The sequence below is a fragment of the Peromyscus eremicus genome, chromosome 2 (assembly GCF_949786415.1).
Source record: "Peromyscus eremicus chromosome 2, PerEre_H2_v1, whole genome shotgun sequence".
Lineage (NCBI taxonomy): Eukaryota > Metazoa > Chordata > Mammalia > Rodentia > Cricetidae > Peromyscus > Peromyscus eremicus.
This window is the reverse complement of record NC_081417.1, coordinates 162,786,863-162,805,279: the sequence shown is the minus strand read 5'-3', so window position 1 is coordinate 162,805,279 and position 18,417 is coordinate 162,786,863. Positions and strand designations below refer to the sequence as shown.

Below are 18,417 nucleotides of genomic sequence, written 5' to 3'. Positions count from 1 at the left end.
GTTGTGCCATTCGAATCAGTGGTGGGAATGACAAACAAGGTTTTCCCATGAAGCAAGGCATTTGGACCCACGACAGAGTGCACCTACTGTTGAGAGAGGGACATTCTTGTTGTAGACCAAAGAGAGCTGGAAAGAGGAAGGGAGTCTGTTCCCACATACATTGTGGGTGCCAATCCGAGTGCTCTCAACTTGGTTATCGTAAAAAAAAAAAAAAGTAAAGAAGGAAATTCCTGGACTGACAGATACTACTGTGCCTCATCAGTTGGGAGCTAAAAGAGCTAGCAGAGCCCGAAAGCTTTTCAGTCTCTCTAAAGATGATGATGTCTGCCAATGTGTTGTCAGAAAGACCTTAAACAAAGAGAGAAGCCCAGGACCCAAGTGCTCAAGATTCAGTGTCTTGTTCTTTCCTTTGTCCTGCAGCATGAACACCGACGTATTGCTCTAGGAAACACAAGGAAGAAGCTGCGGAATATGCTAAACTTTGGGGGCAAGAGAATGAAGACAAAGAAAACCATCAGGAACAGAATGCCAGGAGATGTAGGCTGTCCTTGCTGAGAGAACTAGGTCTGAGTCCAGTAAAAACTAAGTCTTAAGAGGAACAAATAAATGACGAGGACCCTGAAAAGAGAAAAGAGTGGATGACGTGTACAGTTGAAACCCCCTGATTACAAAGGGAGGAAGGCTCATGTCAGTCAGTCTAGACTAATGCTCATCTTTGCAAGATGGTCAAATAAGTACAGAGTACTGTTGATTTCAGTACTCTGAGTCTCCAGTGCTCTTATTATGAAGAAGGATTGTTTCTCATGATGTGGTTGAAGTATGTGATATCCTGGAATGAAATGTTCTGTCAATATGTACTGTGAACACGTGCCAATAAAATGAAAGTACTACTCCTGCACCCAACAAAAATGAGAGAGGAGGATTACGGGCCTCTGAGGTCAGACTATTTCTCTTACTCTTGTGACATCCCAAGATTTGGTGCGAACAATGCTTGGGTCTGCTCCCCAGCTCCTTTACCTAATTGCAGAAAATTGAGGAGACTATGACCATGCCCTGTTTCTATGGAGACATCTGTGATGACACACACTGCTACCAGGAGCCTGTAGGACAGGAGCATTGGAAGCTTGTCTTTTCTGGCTTGGACACCTTTGAAGGTTCAAGCTAAGGTTGACTTCCCCTCCATAACTGGCGCTGTGCACAGGAGCAGCAGGCCTGTGTGGTCATTCGGGCTGACCTTCTGTCTCTGGTTCTGTCTTCTCAATGAAGAAGGAGAACTTCCCTGATGAACTCAGCTTGGCATCCCCCCAGATCAGCAACGGCATGGTGCTGCTTCAGAGTGTGGCCAACCGGGGCTCCCATGGGCCAGAGAAGAAGCAGCAAGACCGTCATAGACCCAGCAAGTCAGCCCAGGCTGTTGGCCGCTACTACCGCAAAGTGGTATGGGGCTGGGTGCAGTACCTCTAACTTCCCAGCATGACCACCATGGAGCTAGCCACTCCTCTCCCTGAAGGACCATGGGAGCTGTCAGTCAGCAGAGCTTGGTACATGCGTAATGGCAATCTGCCACACAGAGCCCAGGAGGCCTGAGGACTGCAGCTTCTGGTGGGGCAGAGCCCTGGGCTGGCCTTGCCCAACTTCTTGAAAGACCTATTACCTCCTTTCCAGAGGCCCTAGCTTTTCCTGGGGAGGTAGCTATCTTGGCTCCTGCTTGGTCTGGTCAGCCAAGCCCAAAGGAGGAAGTCAACTCCAAACCCTGAGCAAAGAAATCCTGTCTGTCCTGAGTGTCAGAGAGGAAGGTGAAAAGGAGAGAAAGACCCAAGGAAGGGAAGTCCAGATGGAAAGATCACCTGCACCCTCCATGCACCAGGGGAGTCGGGATGGTGATGGCAGGCTCACTGACTTCCTAGTTGGGGCTTTCTGGGATGCTTTCCAGTTGGCCAGGGAAGGGGTGGCCCTTGCCACCAGTGACAGCATAGACGGGGCCCCTGCAGCCACCCTGAAGGCACAGCCCACGTATCTGGTCTCACTCTTTCTCCTGCCAGAGCCAGCTTAAGAAGCTCACTAGCCCTAATGGCTTTGTGTCTGAAATGGAAGAAATGAGGAAGGCTTTTCTCATGCGGCCTGGATGCCCCCAGTTCAGTACCAGAGCCACATCTGTGTCTCATATGGGTAAGACCACCATCCCCCATACCACCAAGGGTGACTGGAGCAACCTGCTACCTCCTGGAACCCTTCAGGCTGTAAGCAGCCACTGCTCATGTGTCTGAAATTCTCTGTGGGAGCACAGAGTTTTTGTGAGACCTGTGCTGAGGCTGGGGGAGGGCCAGCCATAAAGGAGAGAAGCAAGATGGCAGCCTCCTCATCCTCATGATTGTTCCTTCTTGTTCCACTGTTACAGTGTTGGGGTGGGAGAGGAGAGGGTTGGAATTTCCAGAAGCTTCTGTGAAGAGGCTCTTAAGTCTACAGACACCAGTGGGAGCAAGCACCCCAAGGAGTTCCAGAAGCCTTCTATCTTGTTCCTCCTTCTTTTGCTGAAGCACAGGAGTGCACTTGGTGGCCAACCAGGGAAACATCATTCAGAGTCAAGGCTACATCCCAACCTCTTGGATCCCTGACCTGCTTTTGTCCCACGTCCCCAATACCAGCTTGGGGACTTGTCTGTGAAGTTCAGCAATAGCCAGGCACATGCTCCACTCCCCAGGGAACTGTGGGATTGCTGGAGGGTGGGTTGAGGGGCCACAGAGTCTAGGCTGCAGGGTCTGTATCTGCATTGTCTCACAGGTACCACCATCAGTCTGCTCAGATGATACACTGTGATCAGATGGGTAAAAAGACAGAGCCTGTGTTTTGGTGGAGCCCGGGGTTCAGTCCCATGCCTCCATCAGGAACACTCACTTGTTCCTGGCCTCATGTTTAAAGATAATGTGACAACCTTGGCCCTAGAGATCCTGGGACAGGGGGACTTTTTGTCACACTTCCTGGCACCTTGCACATTCCAGGTTCTGCCACCACGGTTGATCTGCCCAGGGACACATGTACCAGCTCCGGGACTTGGAGGATGACTGAGGACCAGCCCCTGGACAGGCTGGGCTCTGCCACCAGTGTGGATGGTAAGAGGATCCTGGAGGCCTCTGCCTTCATCTGCTGGGGCCCTGGGCAATAAAGGTGCTCCCCAGGGATGCCTGATGTGCCTTATGGAACTCTTCCTAGGGCTGCCTGCCTCTCAAAAACTCTGAGACACAGGCTACCCAGAACTCTGCTCTCATTGGTGGAAGACACTACAATTGTTCCTTGTCTTTGGCTGAAATCTGTGTCCTCTACCTTCTCTGTGCTCTTTACTTCCAGTCCCCTGGGTACCACCTACTTGAATAGAGAAATAAGCTTTCATTTGCCAGAAGGTGAGATAAACATGATAATTTCAGATAATGACCTGTAGTGAACAACTCCTTCCAGGATTAAGAAGGCGAAGAACCCCAAAATCTAAAGTGAGACTCTAGGGTGCAAGAGGGCTGGGTCATGGGATCAACAAGGACTGTAGCAGATGGCTTCCTTTCCTGACTCTCGGGCTCTCATTCCTCCACCCTGGGATTTGGATGGGGACCTTGATGCTCGGCCACTTTCCTCAGTATGTTCCAGGTGGGTGTGGGCAGATGTGGCAGTTTCAAGGGCTATACATAGGCTTCTGGTCGAGGAGACAGACAAACTTTAAGATTTTAGTTTGGCAGTGGGAGATAGATCACTGGACAGATGCTGGCCTCTGAGGGAAGGTACGGATAGTGTCGTGGAAGATCCTACAGCGCATCCCCAGGGAAGAATCCAGCTGCCCTCTGGCCTCTGCTTTCTCCACAGGGCACCTCTTTTCACTCAGCAAGAGTGCTTGTGAGCTCAACTACTCACGGAAGAAGAGTGAGCCCCCAGCCACAAGTCCCACCAGCCCAACCTTGGTCAAGAGGTCCCAAAGAACCAGAATGCCCTGGTACATCTCAGTCATCCATGAGAAGGTAGGGTTCCATGCCTGGCCCTGCATCCTGCCCACCCCACAGGGGACTGTTGTTCTACAATCTGGCTAACTGTAGCGTAAGATGACATCCAGACACCCTACTTTGGCTCTAGGAATCCAATGATTCACCTGACCTGCCTCCTTCCTTTTCCTGGTGAATGGCACTTTAAGCCGGCATAAAACTTGTGTGTGTGGCCATCAACCATTCGGTACACCCTCAGCCCAGAATTCTCTGTAAGAGTAGGTTCTAACAATCTGAGTTAGAGGTCAGCAAATGCCCAGAGATTTGTGTACGAGCTAGCACATCCTGGTGGGATTCTTTCTTTAAAAAACAAAAATAATAAATTGATGCTTGTGAGACTTGAGTGCACAACTCACTTGTCTTAGAATTCTGTTGAAATTTGGCATTGAGGTTATTCTGACCTTGTTTTTAAAAATTCAGAAGCTCTTCATCTAAGCTTTGGGAGATTCTAGGTTGTCGCTGTTCCCCAAATTCTGAAGACTTGTTTTTTAATCCACCTGTTGCATCATTCTGCTTTCTGGGGCTCAAATCCTGGATCTTTCATGTGCTTATAGCCCCAAACCTTCTACTTTTTTTTTTTTATTTTGAGACAGAGTCTCACTGATTTGCTCAGGATGGCTTTGAACTCACTCTACAGCCCAGAAAGACCTTGAATTGACAATCCTCCTGCCTCAGCCTCTCAACTGAGTTGGGATTCCATGCTTACAAAACAGATGAGTTTTAATAAATCACAGGTTTCATTTCCTTACAAGGTAGGTGTTTCCTCTTTTCTTCTTCCTTCGGTTAACATGCATTTAGGAAGTTTCCTGCAGCAGAAGGGAGCTGCACCATCACTGCCCGTGGCTCCTGCAGGAGCAGCCCCTTCATTCCCGATGTCCCTGACTCCTGTCGTGTCTCTTTTTGACGGGCTGCTTTCTCTGTGCTAGGCCTCCTCTCAGTGTTCGCTCCAGGTCGTGCTGATTTTCTCAAGTGTATGCTTACTATTTCTATGTCATGAATTCATGTGTTCATGCACATATGTGCATGTGTGTGTAAAGGACAAAGGTCAACCTTGGATGTTGTTCTGGGAGTGCTGACTTCCTTGTCTTTTGAGACAGGATCTCTCACTGACTTGGATCTCACTGATTAGATGAGGCTGGCCCCAAGGATCTGCCCATGTCCATCATCCCAGTGCTAGGATATACGTGTGCCCCCACTTCTAACTTTTTTTTATGTTGAGTTAACTTTAAATTATTGGCTTTAATAGAGTGAGACAGTTTTTCATTTTAATTTTATTTGTATCATCTTTTTAATAAATTATTCATGTGCATGAGTGTTTTGCCTGCATGTATGTCTATGTTCTATGTGTGTATGGTGCCTATGGAGTCTGGGGAGGGCACCAGATCCCCTAGAACTGGAGTTACAGAGGATTGTGAGCTATCATGTGGGTGATGGAAATAAAACCCTGGTCCTCTGGAAAAACAGCCAGTGCTCTTAACCATGAAGACATCTCCAGAGCCTCAACACCTATTTTACATGCACAGCAAGTACTTTCCTGGCTGAGCATCTCCCCAGCTCCCATGCTTTTTTAAAAGCCAGTAGGGCTTTAAGGGAAACTCTGAACAGTTGTTGAATGCACAAGGAAGAACACAATTGGACAGAAGCAAACGAAGTTCTGCAAGTCCCAGCAAGGATGGGTCCTTGACAGCTGGTGTATGTGTGCTGCTGACACTACATGGTGATGTGTCCAGGAGCTCAAAAGTGTGTCTGTCCTTTGACCCAGCACTTCCACCTCTGCTATGCTGGCAAAGGTGTTCACCACCATATTGTCATTACTTACCCACACATGCTGAGGGATGGCAGCAGGCCTGGCTCCACCAGGAGCTCAGATGGCATTATTAGGGATGTCTCTGTGTCTTCTCAAAGGCCGTAGATAGATCCTCTCATATAGTGGCAAGAGCCAGCAAACTTGCACTGTGCCATCTCAGCAGTCCCCAGCAGGGAATGAGCTTAGCTTCCCCCCTGTGGTCCCCAGACTACTTGGAGACATGTGCACATGTCTAAAATCACCATGGTCAAAACAGTAAGACAGATGTATTCTCTGGTGTTGTTTTCCAACTTTGCCTTTTTATTTTGAACATTAAACATTGTAATAGTCACACAAATAATTCCCATATCCCTTCCACATTTTCCAGTGTTACAATGTTGCATGCTGGCTTTTCTCTCTCTCTCTCTCTCTCTCTCTCTCTCTCTCTCTCTCTCTCTCTCTCTCTCTCTCTCTCTGTGTGTGTGTGTGTGTGTGTGTGTGTGTGTGTGTGTGTGTGTGTGTGTGTTGTGTTGTGCTTGTAGACATGTGCAGGTACCTGAACCCATGTGCATGCCTGTGAGGGTGGGAAGGAGACCTTGGCTGTCCTCTTCAGTTGCCCCTTGTCTTATTCCCTTGAAACAGGGTCTCTCACCAAACCTGGAGCTAGCTGCTTTTTGACAAAGCTCACAGCCAGCATGCTCTAGTTGGTCTTTCGTTTGTACCCCACCCAGCACCAGGGTTCCAGGTGCACAGGATCTCACATCTGGCTTTCTATGAGGGAGGTGGGAACCCAAACTTAGGTTTGTAGGTGGAGTTCTTTGTTGGGGCCACCAGCTCCCAAATACCACTCATAGACTTACTATTAATTATAAATGTTTGGCCGATAGCTCAGGCTTGTTACTAACTAGCTCTTACATTTTAATTCAACCCATATTTCTTATCTACACTCTGCCATGTTGTGGTACCTTTTTTTTAACATGTCAAGTTAATTTTGCTTTGGTCCATGGCTCCTCATGACTCCTGAGACTCTGCCTTTCTTCTTCCCAGCATTCTCTCTGCCCCAAAAATCCTGCCTAGCCAACAGCCAATCAACTTTTTGTTAACAATGAGAGCAAAACATCTTCATAGTGTACAGAAGGATTATTTTACAGCACAAGTCTTCATACTTGTACAGCTAGATATCAACCTTGCCAGCTCCACTTGCTTCTTCCTTAGATTTGATTTGTTTTTCAATTCATGCATGTGTGTGGATGGACCTGTATGTGGGTATGTGCAGGTGCCTTCAGAGGCCACAAGAGGGCATTAGATTCCCTGAAGATGGAGTTACAGGTGGTTGTGAGCTTCCTGATGTGAGTGCTGGAAACCAAACTCAGATCTTCTGCAAGAGCAGTGTGCATTCTTGCCCATGAGCCATCTTACCCCCTCTTGCTTCACCCTTATCTCCTCTTTCTCCCATTCCTCCTTTCCATCCCTTTCACTATATAAACTCTTTTACATTTCCCCCCAGTACTGGGGCTTGAGCCCAGGGCCTCACCCACAGAGCAAGTGTTCTACCACTGAATGATGTCCCTAGCTCTCTTTTTATTCTTGTGAAAATTTCAGAAAGGATCTCACTAAATACCTCAGGTGGCAGACTTTGAATTTATGACCCTCCTGCTTCAGCCTTATGAATAGTTGGGATTACAGGCCCAGATCATCAAGTGGGGAGGTCATTAATTCTTATTTCTCACACTTTTCCTGGTTTCAGGTCATCGAACTGGGAGTTCATTAATTCTTGTGTCTCACACTTTTCCCTGGTTTCTATTTTCCTGAGGCTCAACTTTTGGTTATTTTCTGAATTCTAAATTTAAATTTTTGAGATGTCTATTTTTTTTATTTTTATTTCATGTGTATTGTCTGCATGTAAGTCTGTACACCATGGGTGTGCAGTGCTTGTGGAAGTTATAAAATGGTGCCAAAACTCCTGGAACTGGAGTTACAGACAGTTGTGAGCTGCCATGTGGGTGCTGGGAACCGAACCCAAGTCCTCTGCAAGATCAGCAAATGCTCTTAAACACTGAGCTAGCTCTCCAGCACCTAAGATGACTGTTTATATTAGTTTATATTTTGCCCAATAAGCACAGCTCAAGACTGCAATCTGCCATTTATTTATTTATTTATTTATTTATGTATTTATTTATTGTGTGTGTGTGTGTGTGTGTGTGTGTGTGTGTGTGTGTGTATCTGTCTGTCTGTGTCCCTGTGTGACTTTCTTCCATGTGTGTGCAGGTACCCCCAGGGCCAGATGAGGGTGTTGGCTCCCCTGGAGCTGAAATTAAACATAGTCATGAGCTGCCCTGCATGGGTCCTCAGAACTGAACTCTGGTCCTCTTCAAGAGCAGTATGAAGTTGGGCATGGTGGTGTAAACTTTTAATCTCAGTAGAGGCAGGAAGGTCTGTGTGTTTGAGGCCAACCTGGTCTACATAGTGAGTTTCAGGCCATCCAGAGCTATAATTAGACCCTTGTCTCAAAAGAGGAGTGCTCATTCTTGACCAGAGACATCTTTACTCCCCTACAAGCTGGCTTTAATCACAGTTTTAGATTTATCCGAGGTGTTATGATGGCCCCACATTCCATTTCGTTCATTCATAATGTTTTCTAACTTCTCAAGTGGTTTCTTACTCAATCCACAGGCTACATAGAAGCCTACAATGTTATTTCAAATAATTTGAAAGATTTCTAGTTACCTTCCCTTCCAGACTTCTGTTTGGGTCATTTTCCTCCTACCTGAAAACCTTACTTTTGTCTTTGAGTTCATATCTGTTCGCGAAGAACTGCTTGCTGAAGATGTCTGTAATTTGTCATCCCATTTTGAAGAACAGATGGAGTTGAGATTTTTGAGAAGGCAGGCTGAGGGGCTTGATAAGCTCCTTGGGGGTTATTCTTGGGTGATGTTGCCACTTAAGTGTGGGGACCACTAAAAATACAGGTATCTCGAATTACAGCGAGAAGGCTGACCAGGCTCTGACACTGACCTGAACGCCTTTGCACGGGATTTAGGGTCTGCTCCCAGGACAGATGGAAAGGTCATAAGAAGCTGGGGGTGTGGCTGCAATAGAGAGATGCACAGCTTGTCCCAGGGGCTGAGTATCTGGGAGCTCCTGTCTTCTGGGTGGCTGGGGTGGGATATTGGGGACAATTGGCTTTGCCTAGTGGCCTAGGAGCTGTCTCTGGTTTTCACATAGGATCATTCCCTGATCCAACTGGAAGAAGAACTCCAGCGTCTCTCAGTGCTGGAGACCCAGATGCAGAAGAAAGATCAGGAGATCTTGATGCTCCAAAAGGAGAAGGAAGCCCTGAAGAAGCAGCTGAGGACCCTTCTCAGAAGCAGAGGCACAGAAACATCCTCAGCTTCCGCCAGGATGGTGAGCCTTCTGACAGGTGGCCTATGGGAGGAGTGAGATGTCCCCATCAGCTGCAGGCTCTGCTTCCTCTGTCCTTTCAGGTATTGACAGAGGGCTGGGTGAGGCAGGTCTGTATGGCCAGGAATGATCCCCTGATTGGTCCAAGACATGATGTCTTTCATATCTGATGGCACAGCCTGCACTTATGTTGGGGCAGACATGAAGTCAGAGCAGGAAGGAGGTCGAGAGGTCATGGGCAGTGCCTGAGTACCTTGGAAGAAACTGCCCACACAGATGCCTGAGGCAGAGAAAATGGGACTTCTGCTCCCTATTCCCCCAAGGGCTCTTATGCAGGCATGAGAGGACAGGGCAGCTAGTGAACTACAAAGGAGCTGGAAGCTGGTCTGATGGGACACAGAGCCCTGTTGTCCCCCAGGGCTGCTCATCTGCAGACCATCGCTTTATTTTACTGGATGGTACTGCTTTCTTGCCCTCTGCTGTGGTTACCCATCCTCACTTAGACTGGCATTCCCTTCCAGGAGGATGAGGGAGGAGGGGGGACGTCACCTGGAGCTCCCATGGGAGCATTTGGAGAGCCTGAGGTTCATAACAGCATCTGACAGGAGCGGTCCTCTGAGGCTCCCCTGAAGCTGGGAAGGCTGAGCATGCTGAAGACCGCGTACAAAGACGAGGAGGAGCTGCAGCGCTGGATGCAGGTGTTGAACAGGCTAAAGCCCCGGGCTGTCACTCCGCAGATCCTCCTGGGGAGGATGGGTGCTAGGAGGGAGGCCACGGCGTCCCTGCCTACAGTCCCCATCTGTGGTGGCCCTCTCTAAGTGCAGATGAGCCCAATGGATAAGTTCGATCCCCCTCCCCACCAAGAGCACAGGTCCTGGGAGGAGGAGACAAAGGAACTGGGATGCTTACTAGAGTTGGTATCTCTGCCTTGTACCTGGGGACATTTGTGTGAATGCCAGCCCCTTTTCTCCCTGCCGCCCGGATGCAGGACGACCTTAACGTGGTAGAGAACAGGGAGCTGCAGATGGAAGTAGGAAATGTCGTGGAGGAAAAGGGCGCTGAGGGGCCCCTGGAGGAAGCTGTAACTGGCAAGATCGGGACTTTGCTGGAAGAGGGCCCTGAGGAGGAGGAGGAGGAAGCAGAAGGAGCTGAGGAGGATGAGGAGGAGGGGGAGGTGATACAGGAGGAAGAATTGTGGGAGTTGAAGGAGGAAGAGGAACAGCGTCCCAAGAGGTCATACTCTCTGACCGAGTCCTTTGAGGAGGAGCTAATGGCCCAGCTGGAGGAGTATGAGCGAATGTTGATGGACTTCCAGAGTGAGCTGGAACTCACTAGGGCCAGATATTCCCTGGCCACAGGTAGGAAGGGCCAAAGGGCTGATGCCATGGGGTGTGGGTGCTCAGCTCTGCTGACTCTGCCCGGTGGGCAGGAGAGGCAGGAGTTGTGGGTCCCTCTCCACCAGGAGTTGCACCAAAAGGGTGACTGGGCATTCAGAGGAGCAATTGAGACCCTGGGGCTAACAGCTCTTGCTCTGCCTGCCTCCTGCCTTACTCTTAGGAGCCATCACATCTTTACAACGGCAAAACGACTTCCAAGAGTCTCAGCTGCGGAAGGTCACCACAGAAAACGAGCTTCTGGAAAAGGAACTCCGTGAACGGAAGCGGCAGATCCAAGCCATGACCAACAAGGTGGCTGTGCTCTCAGCAGCCCCCACTAGCCTGGCTCAGTGAGCCAAGCCAGCAGGGCCCAGTAGTCCCAGCAGCTCAGAGAGCATGGTTTTCCCTAGGAACAAAGAGTTCAAGCCCAGGGCACCAGCTGGTGGCAGCAGAGCCAAGATTCCTACTAGACTTTGTGGACAGCCACAGCCTTACTGTCCTTCGGTCTGTGTCCCTATGTCCTGTGCCATGGTAACCTTGGTTAATTCCTAAACATTTGCTGGTCCCTGATCCCTGGGCTAAATTTATCCATGTTTAGAGTCTACTTAGCTACCGGGCTTACCCACACTTCTGTTAGCAAATGCCTAAGACATAATATGTTATGCAGTAGGAAGGTTTATTTTTATCTAAGCTACTCCACAAGTGCCTCCCTCTCATAATCCCCCAGCCCATGGCAATGGCTTCTAAGTCTTCTAGCAAACTCTTCAGGAAACTCCATTATGACACCAGATAATGCTCCTTATAGAGTCATCTTCATTGTGAGATCATGGAATGATTTCCTCTTTCCCCACGTCCTCATCTGCCTTCCACGGGGCAGGCTCTCTCCCCACCCTTTGTAATGTCATCTTATCCCACCTTCGGTGGCACTGACACCATGCTGACATCATTCCAGCAGTTACTTGAAACATACAAGAGTTCACTAAACAGTCCTGAGATTCGTGTCATGATGCCCCGCTTCTGCACCCATGTCCTCCTCTTTCTTGACTGATGCCCTTCTGTTTTTGTGTAGCACATCTCTAGGGGTTTCTCCAGAAAGGATGTCTCTCTGTGATGCTTTGGGGACACAAACTACCTGCAAATGCCTTGATTCTACACATTAATAGCCATCAGGTTGACCACAATTTGGAAGTCATTATCCCGCCTTACTGTAAAAGCTGTGAAGGCGAAGACATCGTTCTTGTAGCTTCCAGGCCTGCTGGTGGGAAGTCTGAGGTCACCTGCGTCTTGAAGATTGTCTGTTGGAAAGCTGTGAGAGCCTGTCCAGGGTGTCCTGAGACCTCACAGAGCTGTGCCTTATTGCCTGGCGGAGTATCATCTCACACGATGCGGCAGGCACTTGGTGGCCTTCCGGAGTGTCAAATGTCCTGAACTGTTGTTTGCACTGCTCTTCACTTCTTTGTTCTAGTTTTATTTCTGTTGTTGTGACAAAGCAACCTGACAGAAGCCAGCTTAGGGGACAAAAGGGTCTTTCACTCACAGTTCCAGGCCGCGGTAGTCTGCCACGGCAATGAAGTCAAGGCGGGGGTCAGAAGCAGCTAAAATCCAGTCAAGAGGAGAGAAAGTGAATGCCTGTATGCATAATGCTCAGATAGCTTTGTCTGCTCGCTCCTGCATAGTCTCAGACCCCAGCTATGGAATGGCACTGCCCATTTTCAGGCTTAGCCTTCCCATATCAGTTAACAAGACAACCTCCCCACAGACCAACATGATCCAGACAATCTTTCATGGAGAACCTCTTCCCAGATGTGTAGGTTGTGTCCAGTTGACAGTTAGACTGACCACCACATTCTTTTCTAGATGATTATGTGTATGTGTGCATCTGCATCTGGATGAGTATGTGGGTATGAGTGCAGGTGCTCACAGAGGCCAGAAGAGGGCGTCAGATATCCTGGCGGCTGGAGTGAGCTGCTTGACATGGTGCTGGGATCTCAACTCTGGCCATCTGCAAGGGCAGCGAGTGCTCTTAGCCACATTCTTCCTTTCTGATTTCTCTTATGGAGCTCTGGGACTTGGATTGGTCCTCTTGTGACCTGCCATTCCTTCTTACTTTCTGTCTCCCCATCTCTTAGGTTTCCTCAGCTCTGTTAGCAACTCTGCTTGGGAGTTTCTGTTTTAAATGTCCATCTACGCTTCGAAGGCTCTTTTCTTTTTTTTTTTTTTTCCAAATGCCATCCCTTTTTCTACCTCACAAGAGCACTGTCCCCTCTTTCTGCAAAGGCAGCATTAATTGGAGCTTGTTGTTGTTGTCGTCTGTGACAAGGTCCAGATCTGAACCCCAGTGGCTGAGAGTGTCCACACTCAGCACGCAAGGGAGGGGGCATCTTCAGGCCTGAAACTGACTAGTCTTTACCAGTGTGGATAAAGGGCAGGCAGCTGGCAGGCCAGGCCCTAGCATGAGTCCACAGCTCTTACTTTGGGTAACAGCTGGCCACTGACCACTGTTCTAGGAAACTGAGCTGTGCTGTCTTTGGTTTTCCTGTGAACAGCTGAGCATCTGGCTTTCTCGGGTCTGCGATGTTGGATGCCATTCAGCGCTCTGCTTCCCATCTTCCATGTGTCCTTGGGGCCCTTTCTGCTCTTCCACATCTCTCTGGCAGAAACCCATAGCTTCCTTCCTGGGAGGCCTGGAGTCAGGTCAGATGTCTGTACTCCATCTGCCCTGGGCCTGGGCCCCACGCTGACCCCACCGTCTGCCCTGCAGTTCTCCAGCCTCCGGGAGGAAAAGAAGCAGCAGGGGATAATGGGGCTCATTGAGAAGGAAAACCTCATCCTCCGACAGGTGATGGCATGGGTATCGCTGAAGGCTGGGCTGGGCTACCATCCCTGTGGGTTGGGATACCATGATGGACAAGATAAGGCTGAAGCATCTCCACAGTTGAGGTGGGCCTCCTAATCCAGACAGCACCCCACTCAACACCCCCCCAACCCACACTGGGGTCCTCTGGCAGTGGCTGGGCTGGGTTGCAGGAACCAGAGGTGCATTGCCCCCATCTTTTGGGAAGAAGTAGTAAGGACCCACACAGGAGCAGCTCTGGCTACACAGCTAATGCTCCGTCCTTCCTGGTTCCCCCCAGCAAGTGTCTGAGTTGGAGACAGAGCTCCTGAGTCGTGATCAGGACATCGCGGAGCTGCACAGCAAAACTAGTGAGCTGCAGGCTCAGATCGACCTGAACGAAGATCACTTGAGGCGGTGGAAAGAACTCCATGATGACCTCCAAAGCCGGAATGAGACAATCCAGCAAGCAGAGCAACAGACTCGTGTGATCCTGGAGTCCTCTCAGGCCAGGGTAATGCCTGTTGCCCCCCACCGAGGGTTCAAGTTCATGGCCACCCATATCCTTACCCACTGCCCACCCACACAGACCATGTGCCCAGCAACAAGGGTTCTGGCTTATTCTGCCTCAGATTGCAACATGCAGTATAGAACTGAGGCTTGGAAAGTAGTGGAGGAGAGCGTGAGGGCTTATGGAACATTCTGGAAACACAGAGAGCGAGGGCCAGCATTGTTTATCAAGAAAGTGGGCCTTGGGTTCAGCTAGAAAAGAAGGCAGGAGGGAGGGTGATGATGTCCATGTCTGCCCTCCCTTCACCCCACCACTTCCCTGCTGCCCCTCCCCATTATCTCCCCTCCTGCTTCAAGTCCTCTTATCTTTTCTAATTGATTTTTTTAATAACCCACTGAGTCCAATTAGTGCTGCTCCTATGTGAACAGCTGTGGGTTCACACACTGAGGGGCATGAACAACCAGTCAGTGATCACCACTCGAAGAAAAGTGACTCCTTCCCATAGCAGTCATTAACTGCCAATAGTTCCTTGGCTAGGGGTGGGACCTTGGGAGCCCATTCCCCTCCATGCTGGAATTAAAAAAAAAAAATCATGTGTATGTATGTGGGCGCCAGTTCATGTGAGCACGGATGCCTGCAGAGGCCAGAAGCTTCAGACTCCTGTGGAGCCGGAGTTACAGGGAGTTGTGAACACCCCATGTGGGTGCTAAGATCTTGTCGTCTCTGGGGGTTTGAATGAGAATGACTCTCATAGGTTCATATGTTTAAATACTTGTTCCCCAGTTGATAGAACTGCCTGGGAAGGACTATGGAGTGTGGCCTTGTTGGAGGATGGGCTTTGAGGTTTCCAAAGACTCTACCATTCCTAGTGTCTCCCTCTGCCTCCTACTTGTGGGTCAAGATGTAAGCTCTTCTGTATGTATGCCATGCTCTTGCTCCACCATCACGGACTTCAACCCTTCAAACCCTAAGCTCCAATTAAACCCTTTCTTTTATAAGTTGCCTTGGTCATGGTGTCTTATCAAAACAATAGGAAAGTAACTAGACAGAATCAAGTTCAGGTCCTCTGCAGGGGCAGAACAGGCTTCTAACTGCAGAGCCATCTCGCCTGCCAACCTATGCTAGGGTTTTGTTTTTTTTTTTTAAAGATTTGTTTATTATGTATACAGTGTTCTGCCTGCACATATCCCTGCAGGCCAGAAGAGGGCACCAGATCTCATTACAGATGGTTGTGAGCCACCATGTGGTTGCTGGGAATTGAACTCAGGACCTCTGGAAGAGCAGCCAGTGCTCTTAACCTCTGAGCCATCTCTCCAGCCCCTATGCTAGGGTTTTTAACTGGCTTGACATTGGCCCCCACGGCTGTTTTCTGATTGTCAAGGTTTAAGGGATTTACATCATAGATAATAGAGAGAGATATGTCTAAACAACTGATTGTCTGTAGAGAAGGAGTGAATTGTTAAGAGGCTTAGCCATTAAGAGCTCTGGCTGCTTTTCCAGAGTACATGGGTTCAATTCCCAGTACCCACACAGCAGCTCACTACCACATGCAACTCCAGTCTCACAGGATCTGATGCCCTCTTCTGGCCTCTGTGGGTATTGCATGCATTTGGTGCACAGCCGTTCATTCAGGCAAAACTCCCATACATATAAAATAAAATTAAAGCAAAATAAACAAAAGAGAGTCTGATGTCTCCAGTGGCAGCCAGAAACTAAAATAAAAAATATTTTGTTTGTGTCACTATTTTATTTTTAAAATATGTATTTTTATGTATGTGCATGTGTGAGTCTGTGTCTACATGCCTACAGAAGCTGGAAGTGGGCATCAGATCCCCTGGAGCTGGAGTTACAGGCAGCTGTGTGTCCTGAGTCCTGTTAGGTGATAGGACCTGAACCCAGATCCTCTGCAAGAGCAGCAAGTGCTCTTAACCACTGAGCCATCTCTCCAGCCCTGTGCTGATATTTTAAAACCATATATAGACCTAGGAATATATCTCAGTGGTGGGGAGCTTCCTAGCAAGTGAGGGGACTTCTGGTGGGGAAGTGCACTTTTCTAGTTTAAGAACATAAAAATAAGTGTGTTGGCATGTTACAACTTCTGTGCTTCAAAGTGGGGCCACCCAGGAACTGGGGTCTGATCCAAAACACTCTAGCTCTTAGGCAAGTCCCATTTCCAGCCATGACAAGCAGGAGCAAGAAATACCTTTCTGGCCTGCAGGGCTTATGGTGGCAGGGCCAGGCATCTTTCTCGGTAACAGCAGGCCATGTCTTTCACCTTTGTCCACAGCTCGAGAGACTAAGGAATAAGATAATTCAGGCTGTCTTCAGTGTCAGTGGGACCAAGAACTTGTCCACTGAGCTCTCGGACAACTACATCCTGGAGTCCCTGCAGGTGAGGGGACCTAAGCTGTGTCCACATTGCCTATAGCTGGAGGCTGGGGGAGAAGGGGACCCAAGCTGTGTCCCCACTGCCCATCGCAGAGGCTGGGGGAGAAGGGGACCCAAGCTGTGTCCCCACTGCCCATCGCAGAGGCTGGGGGAGAAGGGGACCCAAGCTGTGTCCCCACTGCCCATCGCAGAGGCTGGGGGAGAAGGGGACCCAAGCTGTGTCCCCACTGCCCATCGCAGAGGCTGAGGGAGGAGGGAGCCTGAGCTCAGTTCAGAAACCCAGTTCTCACCCCAGCTACGCCACCCACGCATTGTAACTCCAGGCCTGTCCTTTTTCCCTGCTCAACCAGAGGGGCTCAGACCATCCCTGGGGTAGCTCTAGCATGGAGTTGGAGAGTCTGAGCTGCTCTCGGCCTCGTGGAGGAGGGACACTCAGTTGCCCCTAACCCTCATGCCTGCACAGGGAGAGGGACAAGTTACTTGCATTCTAGAAGTTCTCTGTGGTGGAGCCCCTCCATAGAAGCTGCTGGGCCAGAGTCCTGGCACAGACTCCTCCCTCTTGGCCTCAGCCTTGCTAACTCCTATGGACCTAGAGTCCCCCAAAGCAGAAGCTTTAGAGGAGCCTGAGGGTGCAGGCTTTGGTGCCTGTGAACTGGAGTAATCACCACTCACTCAGCATCCTAGCTGCTTTGTGTTTCTCTGAATTGTAGGGCTTCCCTTTATAAAGGGGATGAACATGGCTACCCTGAAGGTATAGGGCACCAGAGCCCTGGGGATCGCTGAGGTACCAGGCTGCTCTGGTTGGGGTCATGTGCCACACAGGATCACACCTCATTAGCAGCCACTCTGTTCCCAAGGTCTAGGCCTTGCGTTGCATTGCCCACATCTCCCTCGGACTTGTGGGGAGCCTGGGTGACTGCCACCTCTGGAGGGCAGGAACCTGGGGACAGGCCTCTGGCCTTGTGTCTGCTGGTGGGGAGGGAAGAGGAACAGAAGGACAGAAGATGCCCAAGGTCCTGTGCTAGGAGTGTGAACAGGGCTAGGGTTGGGGAGGGAGCGGCCGGGCCCTTCTGCATAAGATGAAACAGAAGCCTCTGATCTCTAAGTTCCCTTCAGTGCCTAAACGTTGACTAAGGGGGCGGGCTTAGTGAAGGTCGGGTGTGAGCTGACTCCTGGGACAAGTGCATCTTCTCCTTCCATCCTGCCTACTGGGACATCAACTCTGCAGCCCCACCACAGCTCTGGCAGGGATACCACACTTCGGATGCAGAGTTTCTGGTTTGCACTTGCCCGCTTGTGGCAAGTCCTGGGTGGGTGACGGGAGACCCATTGGCTGTTTTTGTCCAGAAAATCATCACAGAGAGAAGTGACTTCTACAGTCAACTGAAACAAAAAGGCGTAAAGGTACCCCCGCTGCAGCAGTCAGACATCTCCCTGCCCAGCAAGCTCAAGAAGCTAGCTTCCAAGTAGCCCTGTCTGGGACCCCAGGACGAATCCTGCCCGGCAGAGGCCAGGACCCTGCTGGGGAAGCCACCTGTGTGGCTGCTCTGTGATAATTAAACCTTAGAGTTGGCCACTGTCTCATCTTCTCTGGTTACCTACAGGACCTCATCCTTTACACCTGAACTACCTGGGCCATGTCCCATGCCACAGCTCCCTCTCTTGGGCCACAGCCTGTTTGTGGGGAGATTCACACCTCCAGGGCCTCTTTTTCAGGCTTCACTTTGCAGAGGGCCAGAGACTGCTCCCCCGCCCCCCCTCCCACTCCTGCGCATGCGCTTCAGACTCAACACTTCTGCCCAGGGCATGCTCTTGCTACTGGGGCCCCATTGGAAGGTGGAGAAAGAGTGGGATGGGGTAGGTGGTATAGGTGCTGAGTACTGAGTACAGCTCTTCCCAATCCACGGCCTCCTGGTGTCTGTGGTCAGGATGTTTTGACTTAAGTCTGTGCCACGTACCCTGCCGAATATAATAAAAAGCTCATCGGTCTGCGGCTCTTTACCCACATCTTGTGCATACACTCTTCTGATCCTGCAGCCGCCGGTGCACTGGGCGCCACCAGTCCAGGAGCACCATCTCTGTCCTCCATTTGGGGAGCA

The 18,417-nt window shown here is 49.9% G+C and overlaps 1 protein-coding gene across 2 annotated transcripts; it reads left to right on the top strand.

Moving 5' to 3' along the window:
- Positions 1 to 1,101: 1,101 nt before the first annotated feature.
- Positions 1,102 to 17,897, top strand: Ccdc27 (coiled-coil domain containing 27). 2 transcript variants are annotated; one of them, XM_059255487.1, is made up of 12 exons: positions 1,104 to 1,437; positions 2,043 to 2,169; positions 3,000 to 3,110; positions 3,850 to 4,001; positions 9,034 to 9,213; positions 9,816 to 9,908; positions 10,199 to 10,568; positions 10,768 to 10,898; positions 13,348 to 13,425; positions 13,721 to 13,933; positions 16,218 to 16,322; positions 17,666 to 17,897. In XM_059255487.1, exons 1-12 carry the CDS (start codon positions 1,261 to 1,263, stop codon positions 17,786 to 17,788), a joined length of 1,860 nt encoding a protein of 619 aa, XP_059111470.1. In that variant the 5' UTR covers positions 1,104 to 1,260; the 3' UTR covers positions 17,789 to 17,897. The 2 variants fall into 2 exon arrangements, with proteins under 2 accessions (XP_059111469.1, XP_059111470.1); XM_059255486.1 differs by lacking the exons at positions 16,218 to 16,322; positions 17,666 to 17,897 and having other exon boundaries at positions 1,102 to 1,437; positions 13,721 to 14,529.
- The last annotated feature ends 520 nt before the right edge of the window (positions 17,898 to 18,417 follow it).

Bases quoted from the DNA above. Each gene is read 5' to 3' on its own strand.
- Ccdc27 (XM_059255486.1), top strand. From the start codon at position 1,261: ATGAAGAAGGAGAACTTCCCTGATGAACTCAGCTTGGCATCCCCCCAG. The intron at 3,111-3,849 runs GTAAGAGGATCC...CTTTCTCCACAG, and splicing joins CTCTGCCACCAGTGTGGATG to GGCACCTCTTTTCACTCAGC. The intron at 13,426-13,720 runs GTGATGGCATGG...GGTTCCCCCCAG, and splicing joins AAAACCTCATCCTCCGACAG to CAAGTGTCTGAGTTGGAGAC.